At 38.0% G+C, this 14,244-nt stretch overlaps 2 protein-coding genes and 1 pseudogene across 2 annotated transcripts in view; 2 read left to right on the plus strand and 1 right to left on the minus strand.

Annotated features, from left to right (window-relative positions):
• LOC144656473 (uncharacterized) overlaps nt 1–14,244 on the plus strand; it is a 228,987-nt gene that overhangs the window by 172,701 nt on the left and 42,042 nt on the right. The window lies entirely within an intron of this gene.
• On the plus strand, nt 832–1,995 carry LOC144655874 (uncharacterized; annotated as a pseudogene).
• On the minus strand, nt 3,148–6,158 carry LOC144658054 (trace amine-associated receptor 13c-like). The gene is made up of 2 exons (XM_078518379.1): nt 5,231–6,158; nt 3,148–3,483 (listed from the first exon to the last, which is right to left on the minus strand). Exons 1-2 carry the CDS (start codon nt 5,837–5,839, stop codon nt 3,148–3,150), a joined length of 945 nt encoding a protein of 314 aa, XP_078374505.1. The 5' UTR covers nt 5,840–6,158.

Consider the following 14,244-nt stretch of genomic DNA (forward strand, 5'->3'; position numbering starts at 1 on the left):
TTTTAGTAATAATTTTCTTATTATGGCAACGTAATTTCCCTCAGAATTTACATACATCCTTGTTCATCTTGCACTTTTAATTTACCAAGCGTTTTATTCACAAGCAATTCCATTAACGGCAAGATTCGTTAGGATTTCTTATTGTTTACAAAACATCTTAATGTGTTATCAGCGTGGCTACCGAAGCTCTGATGTTTTCACGAGTGGAGCTGTTATATACTAGGAATGTGAAAAACAAACATGGCGGTAACGGAGAAAAAAACGTAGAATATTATTATTTTATTTTAAAGATACAATGTTTCCTGTAAAATTATTATAATTGGAAGAAATTTGTAAATAAAAGTCTTCTTTCAGAAATGAAATATGCTGAGAACAATCAATTTGTCAGAATATAACGACTTTCTATTTTTCTTCGCAGAAAGAACAATTCGGGGCCTACCTTGGTAAAAACTTTTTTAAAGGTTTACTTCATTTTGAAGGCAATTTCATACGTTACGTACAAAAATGACTTATTTTATGACCCTCAGAAATCAAGTCTCAAGTTTGTATTTTGATGACTAAGCAAACATTGTGGCTACGCAAATAAGGTCATTTGACAGAAATAGCTGTTTATCAGACAGGTCGCATACTCTAGCCAAAATCTAGAAGAGTATCTTTTCTAGCTAATGGTGCTCCACCGTAACTTACTCGATGTCGCTTGGTTGATGAAAGTACTTCTATTTGTAGCAGAGATGTCTGTTGGCAATTCAAGACTATTTAAAGCAAGGAAAACGTAACTTTTTCATGAACTTACAAATATCAACATTTATTTGTTTTCAAAGGCTGTTCACGATGGTGTGCGACTAGTTCAAGTTTATGCTGTCCATTCCTCGCGATGATGAGCCGATGACAAAAACTGAGAAATTCACCCAGTGGTCTTCAGTGCTCGCTTACGTTGTCGGTGGAGGCAGCTTACTCGTCTGTCCTCAACTGTGGAGGATTCTTTTACAGTTGGACTTCCTGAGCCGTACTGAGGGGTACCTTCGCCTTATAGGGCTGGGTGTACTCGTAATTGGTTTCATCGTCATCATGTCAGCGCGCTCCAACCATCAGAACCCCAAGCATGGGACCATTTTAGGGTCAGTCCTCTCTCGTTTTATCTACGTGAACGGAATCCTGCTAATGTTGGTCTTCAGGGACATGCTGCCACTCTCATTCGCTGTGGTCTTCATGGGCCTAGTCACGTTGCTTCCTCTGGTTACTCTGGTGATATGGTGCCGCGAGACGCAAGGAGCCTCGGTGAGCCTTTTCTTCCAAGAATTCTTCGCAGCAATCTTGAAGCTCCGCGGCCTTGCATCAGGAGGTCCATTGCCGCCATATTTGTCGTCGGAGTGTTTCAGTTGTTTTTCTGGCTCGTTTTTGTCATAAGGCCAGACATTGCCCAGAACATCCTCGAACTTGATGATTTCCAGGGGCATTCAATTGGGTTCTTGGCGGCTGTGTTTTTCACTTTGTCCATTCATGGATGGTATTACGTGATAAATGCTAGCGCTGTCAATCGTTCAATTGTCCCAGCTGCTGTGTTTTATCGCCTTGTGTTTAATGTACCAGTATTAATCATTTTGTATTTGGTTGACCAAATTGAGCGCAATCTCTGCCTCACTTTGCTGAGTTTTGATTTGTGTACATCGATAGTTATTTTGGTGTTTGTAACGTTCTCAAAAAAGAATGTTTCAACCACAGAGGGTGATGAACGGAAACTACTCGCTCCTGGAGAAAAAGATAAAGATTAAATCAAAATATCATTAAAATCAAGAAACGTTAGGTTTAGACCGCCTTCGTTCCTTTTCGCTTTTTAAAATTCAATTTGATGGGAATGCCGCCCCCGAGGAGGGGAGGGGAATGCTTTTCGGAAATCTATAGGATTAAAACAAAAGATAGCAAAATCTTAAGTTCTGGATTACTTTAACTTTATTTTTATCCTTAAGAATAAACAATGTAGACTCTTAACTTTTATCGATGAATTATACTTTGACGCTGGCCTGTCATGTGTCACGCCCCCCCCCCCGGGAGGGGGTACTCCCTATAATGGCCTATACGGGGAGGCTCCGCCCGAAAAGGGGTACCTTTTTCAGGCTTAAGGTATATGAAAGGGTAGGGATTTTACAAGTTTTGTTATACGAAAGGGTATGGAAATCTGTCATTTAGGTATTTAAAAAGACCTTTAATTAAAATATTTCGAACAGACGCTATTTTATACGGCTGTATTATTTTAATTTATTAAGCGCTACGTGAAAATTACAAGAAAACGCCCTGTTCTAAGTCTATGCCATGTCTTTTAGGTATATGAAAGGGGTACCCTTTTTCAGTAAAAGGTATACGAAAGGGATACAATTTCTGTCAAAAATGGTATATAAAAGGACAAGGGGTCAGAGCTCGGGGCGGAGCCTCCCCGTAGAGAACTTTTTGGAGTGCCCCCCCCCGGGGGGTCACGCTCAGAAAAAAAGAAAATATATAAAGGCACTTAATTCTGGACAACCAGCGAATCTAGTATATAGTAACCATGAAAATGGAACACATTTAGCGGTTTTCAATCCCCTAAAAGGTACTACGGATCTAGTATAGTATAAACGAATCTAGTATATAGTAATCATGAAAATGGAACACATTTAGCGGTTTTCAATTCCCTAAAAGGTACTACGGATCTAGTATAGTATAAACGAATCTAGTATAATTTATAGCAGAAACTCATAAGGGTTGAAACGTGTAACGCGCGTTCACAGCGTTTGAATATTCAGTTTTGCCAAGTACCATATTTGGAAACATGAAGAGTTTGTACGCGAATGCTTTACACGCGTAATGACACACGTTACAACATTTTCGGTTCTGCGGTGAGTTGCTTGAATTCTGTCCTAAACGCCATAAATTTCTTACAGAAACTAGAGAAATTCACTAAGTATATCCAAGTGATTGTTCTTCAGGCTACTTAACGACGATAAAACAGGAGAATTTAACCAAATTCAACTTCATTCAACCAAGCTTGTTCAAAAACAAGATTACGCCATCGAGCGCGAACTAGCGCGCGCTGTGAATTTAATCCAATTGGTTAACTTTTTCACTTACTCTTCACGAAACGACCTTAAACTGAATCTGCTTTAAACAGTCCATTCAAAAGTTGTTGCCGTGGCCAGTTGGCTTCTCTCTGAAGTCGCTTGATCCGAAGGGTTCTTTAAGAAACTGCTTGAATGCAAAGCGACAGCGGCTAGAACGTAGATAGTAGATAATCGGGTTCACAGCGCTCGAGGTGTAAGTACTGTACCAGGCAATGAATGCAAACCAGGAGTTAGCCAAGTTTTCGTTCTGAAGACCCACTACTGCATACACGATAGCAGGACCATAACAGAAGAAATAACTAGCTATTGTGATGGCGATGGTTTTGGTCGCCTTTATGTCATATTTCAGGCGTGCTTCGGCTTGAATACGAGGTAACTTCAACTCTTTTCTCTGTGAAAAAGTAAGCCACAAGAGTGAGTTTCGCGTGGCTTAAAAGATACGGACTGTCTACTTATTAGAAGGCAGGCAGGGTCTATATACAACATTATATTATATCACTACGAAAATAATTCTTAAGAAAAAGGGTCAGGGATTCAAGAGTGGTGCTTTGGAAATATACACCACATACTCTCACCCCTTTCACTAGCACCACGTTTAAGTTCAATAACACGAAAGTGTCATCAAGTTAGCGAAAAGACAATTATTGTGATTTTGGATGTATGGATGCATGTATAATTAAAGATGTATGTATAAGCGCTTAAACAGAACGAACACGGCAATGTCCACACACAAAAATAACAGGCGCATAAGCTAAACATAAACAATAGAAAAACAAAAAATAATTCTCTTTGTGCTTACACTTATGCTTGTACCCGTGCTCAGCGCAAAAGAACTGTAAGCAGAGTGGAAAGTAGCCCCCACGCAATCGCCCCTACAAACAAGTGCTTGGGAGGCTAGGTGGAAAGTAAACCTAAATGAATTGAAATAATTCTGTTCTTTTTTAGTCCATAGTAGTGCTGATGATTTCTTCCACCTAAAACGCATTTGGGTAGAGTGCTCTAGCTTTAGACTGGGTAACAGTATTGTACATGTACATTTGTAACCAAAAGCTACATGCAATCCGGCTCGTGCGCGTCTTCGAAGAAGCTTACAGTTATGTGTTTCTTAACAGTTGCGCACTCTGCCATGTCTTGAAAAACCTTGTCAAGTTCTTGTAAGTATTGTTACTTGTATTGAAATGAAAAAATATCTCAGAAAAAATATCAACGTGTAAAGAGATCGGTAGAGTTCAGTTCCAGCTCCAGAAGAGCCTGAGAGATCGTCTGCTCGAATTCATCGGGCTCGCCTTGCGGTTTAAATCACACTTTTGAATTAATGAACTTCTTTTCATTGACATTTAAAAAAATTATTTTTATTTTTATTTTCTTGTTCCATTATGTTTTTTGTGTGTGAATTTTTAGACTTGAAGAAGCACTAAAAACGCCATTTTTAAGTTTAAAAATTGTAAAAAAAATTAATGGAGCAAAAAAGTGAAAAATCTGAGACATATGTAGACAGATGTAGATCAAATTCGACATAAAAGTTTAGGCACTCATGTAAACGTGTTCTCAAATAAACCTAATGTCGCGCAACACCATTATTGCAAACAAAATGCTGACGTTGCTTATTATGGCTCATATGATCAAAGCAAAATCCAAAACTAAAATCTATATTGCATAAGCTTTCAGTAAATATATACTTTATTGGGGTTAGCATTTATGGCTTGCACACAATTTCACTTGGAGCGCAAACGCCAATTTCCTTCCGTGATACACTATAAGATTAAAGAAATCAGCCTAACAAGAAAAAAAAATGTTCCGTTGCTCTTTCATTTAACAATTTTTATATCGATAAAACCCAGACATGTACGCACAGCTTGTATGTATTTAATAGACAACAGTTGAAAACAAAAATCCTTGTACACGCACAAATTTAATTTGACGCAAAAATAGTTTTTCCCATGATCAATGCAAAATTTAAAACGCAAAGGCGTCGTGCAATGTTTAAAACTTTCATCAAAAAATTCATGTCGTTTTCAGTTTTTAGGCAGGCGTAGGAAATTCATTGGCGAATAAAAACGCTCATAGAGCGATTTGTGTTAAATAATTATCATACCACAGAGGTGCATTAAAAAAAAAACATATATTTAATTTAATACCTCCTTTTCCTTCTCTTTTATTGCGCTGGCCGTCTGATAATACACAACTGCGCCACAGATCATAAAGAACGCCATGATAGACGCGACAAAGTGCTTCCCCTGCTTGTAGATCTCCGCTCTGTATTCAGCGACATGAGCATCACCGAGATTAATATCAAGTAGCGGGATTGAGAACAACATCACCAAGACGACACTGATGAACCAGATCAGAAAGGCACAGACCAGAGCCTTCTTGTTCGTCTTCCAGGCAAGGTACTTCAGGTCAAAAGAAATGGCCAGGTACATATTTGTCATCATGGCCAGCATCGATGCAAGGTTGAGCATCAAGAAGAGTCGATTCAAGGAGCTTGTGATGATTGCCAAAGTCTTACCTCTGGACCAACTGGCCTCTAAAACGACATAGATAACATGCGGCGGCATGTTAATAACTGCGTTAAACAGATCCACCAGCGCGAGATTAGCGACGAGAATGTTCGGAACGGTTCGTAACGATTTGAACCGAGCAATGACAGCGATGACGACACCATTACCCAGTACAGCTGCTGAGGCTAGAGTAGCTGTTAACACGCTCATCACAACTTTGGTGAAAAATGGTTTTGCTGGATACATTTTGATTTTTTGGTTCGAGGTAAAAACGTTTTAGGACGTTGCCATTTCGGGACCTTATGTTTACATGGCTAACGCTTGTAAACACTGACGAAATCTGCACTGGAAAAACGTTTTTGTGAAACTTAATTTCCTGTAATTGAAATAAAGAACAAAAGCCATCGTCTGTGCAGATGGTTTGTCGTGGAAGAATTTTTTGGCCTAAAACTTAGCCATGGCAAAATCTAATTTTTATTTAATCTTTTTTTATTCCAATAATTTTGACTGTTCTTTGTAGTCTGGTACTACAAGTTTGTCGGACTCTTAAATCTAAAGAAAAATATATCACAACCAGATTTATTGTTGATAAGTTTATTTTCTGGGAACCCACGCACGGCAATTCGAAGTTGGAAAGATGCTCGCTTTTTTTCGGCTTCAATGGTCGGAAATTAATGAAGATTATGCATATGAAAAGGCTGAACATCTGTCATGTTACCATAACAATGTAACACTTCAGGTGTCAATAGATAAAGCCATCCAAACGGTTTTTTCACAGATGGTACTCGGTATTTCAAGTGACGGGGATGATTGAAGTTTTTTTTTTTTTTTGGTGGTGGTGGTGGTGGTGGTGGGGGGAGGAGGGGGGGGGGGTTGGGGTATTACAATTTGGCAAGTACTTTTTTATTTGGTGGTCTGATTTAAGAAGGGATATTTTTGAGTATTTAAAACAAATTATATAAAGATTCGTGTTAGTGGTCTTGCTTAGAGCTTTAAGTTCTTAGAGGTCTCGAAGGTGGCTACCTACAGTTTTTTCTGGGCCATACCTACAATTAGCAATTGGCCTTTAAGCGACCTTCCCTCACTCGGATCGATATGAAAATTACACCACATATTAGGTTTAGATTAAAATTGGATTTAATATACTTTTTAAGTTAATCGATATATCCATGGCAACGGTAAACAGAAAACTGCCAAATGAGTAAATCCTGATTTTTGCGTGAATCAGATTTACCGCTAGATTTAAACTAATGTCACAGTTAGCGGTTTTCAACCCTCTAGAAGGTACTACGGGTATCCCCCAGTGCCATGTGGGGACCCTCCCCCCACCACCCGAATGCAGAAGGGGTGGGGAGGTTCAAGCCTGGACTAGGTCATTTACAAGGAAGATCAGACAGATAGACTTTTAGAGCATAGAAAAAGTGCAAGAATAAGTTTGGAAGATTTTGTAATACGCATATGCATGGATATGAATTTTCGAGGACATTTGATTTCTCCCATATGTAAGTACAACGACACAAGGCAAACTTTGCTGACGGCTTGTATACAAATAGAATTAAGAAAATTCATCAATTACAAAAATATATATCGTACCTGAGAAGAGCCTGCAAGTTGAAGTCTTCACGAAACGGTTCGAAACTGAGCCGGCTGTAAACGGTGCATTCAAAACTCTTACATGTCTTTTTCTAACACGGTCACAAGTAATTTGATGTTTTCAGTCAAAAGTAACTGTTCAAAATTCAACTTATTTTTCTCACATTCGCACAGTTATTTAATGGTAGTCACTATTAATGCGCCGCGTCTATAGGATTACAGAGCACATTCGTGCTTAACCCTTTAAGTCCTAGCAACGCATATGTGCGTGGAAAATACCAGCAGTGATTGAAAAAACTCTAGCTTTTACATATCTGGGCACATGATAGTAATGACTGCTTTTTATGGCAAAGTGATAATTTTCATAGCTTTAAAAGCCAACTAACTGACTAAAACTCTTGATTTCTGTTGCATATGGTTGTTTGTTCAGCAGCAAATCTGAAAATGCCCGTTTTCTACGTAACAGGACAACAACAAAAAACACACATCTTTGCCTCCATTTTTTTTAATGAAAAAATAATTCTGACTTCAAAAATATACATTTGCAGCAAACTTCAACCCTATTCCCTTCCGTTCACCAAGGAAATTTCCCATCAATCATTCAGTAGACTCAGCAATTACTATTCGATTAGAGCTATGCTTGCAAACCTGTAATTTCCTCGTTGCTGACCGAAAGGGATGCTTGGGAAAAACAGTCATGGCGACGGCATGAAAGGCTTCCTACCTTTATTCCATATATTTTTTATAAGTGTCGAGCCACCCAATCCTGCCGGCAAAATGTTGCACCGATTCCATTCTTTGGAAGTCAGAACTCGTCCAAAATGCCTTGGCAGGTCTTGGAATCCACCCACAGAACGGCCAGAGAGACAACTTTGCCAATGAACCGCCATCTTTCGATTCGAATATTTCTGGCGTTCCAATCAAGACAAAATCATCTCTCACCTCTGGTTTCTTTCAGATGCTGGCCTCTACCCACCATTCTAGCTTAATGATGCCAGCCTGGGGGCTTCTGCAGTGGAAAATGACACGAAAAAACACTTATAAACGAAATATTCGCCAGATTCGAGCCCGTATGCTCGCTCAACAAGAAAGAAACGGTTGAATGCTGACGTCACAATGAAACTTTGAGCCCTCAGTGTTTTGAAACAGCACACATTTTTACTTGAGCTTCTTATATGCAATCACGAAATTCGACAGATTAGTTAAGCCCAGAAAACTGCTTAAAAAAATACCAGAACCTTAGGATTCTAAGGGTTAATGAGGGATAAAAAACAAGGATGTAATCAAAGACTTCTTTTCTGTTTCACTTGTTTTACTGTAAATTACTAGTAAGACAAAAAAATGCTACATCAGTAATAGCCATCGAGTCAGAAAGTGTGTTATATTTGACCATAACTAGCGATCAGATGCTGCTTTGAGATTATATATATGATAATAATAAAAAATAGAGTAATATAATACATGTTAAGGGTATTCCAGGCGGAACAATGTTAAGGCTCTCGGCAAGCGTAGTTGTCATGAAATTCCTCTTCCTTTTAGAGACAACTAGTCTGTTACATATCCGTTCACTAGTTAAACAGTCGTTAGACAAATAGTTTACAAATGCGAGAAATGTTGTGGGAGAAAGTTACATTTTATTGATACGTTAACGTACATTCACATACTTACTTTATAGTTAAAAAATAAAGAAATAATGTGAGGTACATAAAGGAAGAAAGTTGATTTTTTTAACTATTAAAATAAATCGTAACTAACATTCATATACAGTAAACTCTCGTCTTGCGGACACCTCGCTATTACTGAGGAAGTCCTGGCGAATACGAATTACTGAAAATAACTCCGTTACCACGGAATTCCTGTATTACGGACACCAAATGGTGGTCCCGAAGGTGTCCGTTATAGAGGGAGTTGACAGTATTTCTTAACATACGTTTATAGATTTGCCGGGCTTCAGTACTTTATACATATCAGCGACCATGACTTTTTTTTATTTCACTTATAGCTACTTTCCTAGCTTTGCATACCTACATAACATAACAGCCTCCTTGGCATATTTTGAGATAGAAGACATTAACACGATTTTTTATTGTGAATATTTAGTTTATAACTTACACAACCTTAAAAGAAACTATTATTAGATGCTCTACAGCAAAGCGAGGACCGAGAAAGATTGCTGAAGGACGAAGTACTTTCTAACCCTAAAGGACTCTACTTGAACAGACCAGATACGAGCATAAAAAACTTATTGAAGAAAAGACTTATTATGTGGCTACAGCATGGGGGGCTAAGCAAAACTGCTTTAAAAGCTGGCTAAACTGAATTTGTAAATTCAAATTGGGTGCCAGAAACTGGAATTTGTAGCTGCTTTCTCAATTATGTTAATCGATAAGTTACTCATACATTTTGTTGCGAACACCATTAAGGATTCAGCGACACACCTGTTCCCTTTTTAAATTCTTGGCGAAACTTGTTGAACTTGTTAAAAACTTATCGTTAGGAGAAAAGTTCCTCAGGGCTGGAATAACTTGACTTTAAACAGAAGTACATAATGCTTTAAAGTATATTTTCGTGTTATAGTAAACAAAGTTTCAAAAAAATACGTCTAGCCTGACAATATCTTTTAGTTCACGAAACACTTCCGATGCCCTTAGGAATGATAACATGTAAAATATAAAACTGCATTCAAGCATTAAGACCGTCTGTTTGCTTTATCACACATACAGTATTTAGCATAACTGTTAAATGAATTAATCAATGGCGTCAATTTATTCTCTCTCCTAGATAAGACTTCTCGATGTCAGAACTCGTCCTATACAGAGTAATCTTCGTTAAGAGCGACTTCTTTTAATTGTATTATTATTAAGACCGACTGATCCGACGGAGCAGTCATTGTCTCAGGTAATGTTATGCCGTAATTTTTTCTTAAATTTAGAGTCCGAGTAATGCAAAATAGTCTTGATTGGCAAAATTAACCCAGTCCAGGATGCCCCAATTTTTATTATAATGATCGTTGTCAAACATTTCCCTCTCCTTTCTCCCTGTTATTTGCCGACCATTGTCGCTTAGACTTACAAGCTGGTCGTCATTCAGCAACTTTCCCCATTCGTATCCACAAAGCAATCCCAGCTGCACCCCATTATTATACAACAATCGTAATCCATTCCTGTTTTGCTTGGCTCTGTACGCACTATTTCCATTATACACAACAGTACGGTAAAAGTTTGCAAACGTGATGGAAATATTGATCTGCCTCCCTTGGCTTTCCATCTCCTTTTTGAAATCAACAATTTTTTTCGCACAAAATGCGCCGTTGTCTTTGTCGTTACATGGTGAGTAGTTCTGAATCAGTTCAATGTTGATTGTTCTTGCGTTGCTACTAATACTCTTGATTAGCTCAACAACCTTCGTCTCTGCATGGATCCCATGTACTTGATTTCTGTGAACACCAACCATGGACCGGCTATTACCATCATCATTTTTAAACGAAACTTTACTGAGGACTATCGTTGAACCAGCTCCGCGAGGAAACACATTGGGTGTACCATACTTTGCACTGATAATAAACTTCTGTAGAATCTCGTCTTTTCCCAGTCGTTCGTGTGTCATACTTTTAAAATCTTATCTCAGCTCTTCAGTTGAAGCTAAGGATCAGAACCTTAAAAGACTAAAAACAAGTACTTTTCTCTTGTACAAGCTGAATAGCCCTGAATAGGCAACACTAATATTCTTATAGCGTCCATCCACCCTGCCGGAATCGTCCTAGAGTGCATTTACATGATAATCAAGTGCTTAATAATTCAAGTTTTCCAAGAACTGTTTGCCTTACAGACGGCTTGTTCAAAGTAACAGCAGTTGTTTATGTTATATTTGGTGCATGTCAGATTTTTAATTTCATCCGTTAACTAATTTATCCCCGTCCAAACTGTTTGCCTGAAGTACCTACACACTGTACTTGACGATAGTTCTGTATTAGCAGCATTGCTGAGTTATATCAGTAAAGTACTCGAGAAGGGATTCAGTTATTTACAGCAAGCCAACTTCTTAGAGAAGTTTCTAGTATGTTTGAAATTTAAAAATTTATAACCCGTAACTCAGTATGTGCTTCGGCCGCTGGCTTTCAAGAAATTCCGGCACGCATTCTATTGTTGAGGCAAAGATCTCTGTGAACAAATACTAAAGTAAAATAAACGCATTGTTTGCACAGATTTTAGTCTTCCTTAGTTGAAGTTCTTCCATATTTTCAAAATCTAATCTCAGCTCTTCAGTTGAAGCAAAGGATCAGAACCTTAAAAGACTAAAAATAACTCAGGGCCGTACCTAGCGGGGGCAGTTTCCCCCGCCAGGAAAATTAAATTTCTAGCATAGTGTTTGATTTTGCTGTAGCTACATTGGAGTTTGCCACCGCAGCGGAGTTTGAGACCTTATAAATATGCCGAATGGCACAAGCTGAATAGCCCTAAAGTTACAGCTGTCCTGACAGCGTCCAATCGTCCTAGAGTTCATTTACATGATAATCAAGTGCTTAACATTCAAGTTTTCCGAGAACTGTTTACAGACGGCTTGTTCAAAGTAAAAACATTCGTATTTGTTATATTTAGTGCATGCTGGATTTTTAATTTCATCTTTTAATTAATTTTTTTCCAGTCCAAACTTTTGCTTAAAGTACCTACACACTGTATATACTAGTTATCTAACGCTTTCGAGTGGTATACTATGGAATATCCCACGAGTCACTTGTATTTTCTCGGTATACACACGATCAGCAGTATTGCTGAATTTTAATTTCTAAAGAAAAAAACCATCTGTAGAGAATTAAGTAGCGAAACAACTTCGTAAGAAGTTTCTGGAATGTTTTGAATTTAAAAATTTATAACTCGTGACTTATTGCTGCAGCTGGCTTTTTAAGAATTTTCACAATCTATTGTTGAGGCACAAGATTTCTGCGAACAATTATGTCAGTGTAAAAACAGTGTAAAAACGCATAGTTTACACGGATAATAACCTTCTGCAATTATACTTCTTCTTTCTTCTGCATTCAGAAATTTATGAGGAGCCTGAAGGGGTTAAATGGAAACTGAGATTCGGGCAAATTTTTACTGGGAATTGGGTCACTGGGACTGGGAATCACCAACAAAAAAAACAAACAATAGAACTGGAACTAAGATATGGAAAAACAGGAAAACAATAGGCTGGGAAATGGGATTTGGACTGGAAAATGGGATTTTATACCCCTTCCTCTTTTCAGAACTCTCTTATATGCCAAATGGCAGAAGCTGGATAGTCATCAATAGGCAAGAGATGCCCTCACAGCGTCTTCCCTGCCGGAATCGTCCGAGAGTTTATTTTCATCACGATAATCAAGCGCTTCACAATTCAAGTTTTCCAAGAACTGTTTGCCTTACAGGCGGCTTGTTCAAAGTAACAGCAGTTGTTTATGTTATATTTGGTGCTTTTATTAATTTATCCCAGTCCAAACTATTCCTTTAAGTACCTACACACTGTATACCTTTGTATCAGCAACACTCCTGAATTATAATTTCTAAAGAAAAAAACATCAGTAAAACTACTCAAGAAGCGATTTATATAAAGCGAAACAACTAATTTACAAGTTTCTAAAATCTTTTGACTTATAATATTTTCAGAGCTGCGGTTGGCTTTTTGAAAGAAATTATTCTGTGAGAAGAAGAAAAGTTAAACTGGTATCTGCGAGCTTATTTTATCAAAATGTTTCCAACTTTGAAACTTGTTGAACTTGTCAAAAACTTATTGTTCGGACAAAAGATCGTCAGGGTTGAAATAACGACTTTGAAGTGTATTTTCATGTTATAAACAAAGTTAAGTCTTAAAGTTTTTTGGGGTAGTAGTGCCAATACGTGCAATTTTCAAAAATAAATGTAGCCTAACAATATCCTTTAGTTCACAAAAGTACCTCGACCGATAACGAGTAAAATATAAAGCTGTACATTTAAGCATTAAAACAGTCTAATTACTCCTGTTTGCTTCTCAGATGCAATATTTCCACATGACATGTAATATTTCCCATATAAAGTGCTTAAAATAAATCAAACGTTAACTGCTCGATTCTAAAACTCGTCATATAGTAATCTTCCTTAAGGTCGATAACTTTCATGTTATTATTCAGACTGACAAATTCGACCGAGCAGTCATAGCCTAAAATGTCATGCTGCAATTCTTCCTGAATTTAAAATCCAAGTATTGTAAAGTAGTTTGCGCCGCCTGCATTAACTCAGTCGACCTTGTTAAATAGGATGTCCAGATAATGATCTTCGTCAAACGTCTCCCTGTTCTTTCTGCGGTCTGAGAAGGCAAGATTTAAAGAAAATCTCAAATCATCTTCGTTTAAATTGACAAACTGGTCATCATTCAGAAACTTTCTCCATCCTCTTCTTCCACGAAGCAATCGTAGCTGCACCCCATTTTTATGCAACAGACGTCGTAATCCTTGCCTGTTTTGCCTAGCTCTGTTCGCATTATTTCCAGGATATACAACAGTAAGATAAAAGTTATGGAAATATTAATCTGTTTCCCTTGACGTAGCATGTCATTTCGGTACTCAACAATTTTCTGCACGCAAAATTCGCCGTTGGCTTGGTCGTTACATGGTGAATAGTTCTGAATCATCTCAATTTTGGTTTCTCTCGCTCTGCGACTAGTATGCCTGAGTGACCTAACAAACATCGTCTCTGCATGCCTCAGATTAGGAGGACCTTGATTTCTGTGAATACAAGCCATGGACCAGCTATCACCATCATCACTTTTAAACGAAACTTTACTCAGGACTACCGCTGAACCAGCTCCATAAGGAAACGCATTGGGTGTACCATAGTTTGCACTGATAATAAACTTCTCTAGAATTTCTTTCCTTTCCAGTCGGTTAAATGCCATATTTTCAAAATCCTATCTCAGCTCTTCAGTTCAAGCTAATGGCACAAGCTGAATAACTCGACCTGAAATGGTAAAAGCTCTACTTATAGCGTCCATCCACCCTGCCGGAATTATATCCAAGAGTACATTTAGGGCCTGTTTATATGGAGGAG

This window comes from Oculina patagonica, chromosome 6 (assembly GCF_052425735.1).
Source record: "Oculina patagonica isolate OP01 chromosome 6, crgOcupat, whole genome shotgun sequence".
Lineage (NCBI taxonomy): Eukaryota > Metazoa > Cnidaria > Anthozoa > Scleractinia > Oculinidae > Oculina > Oculina patagonica.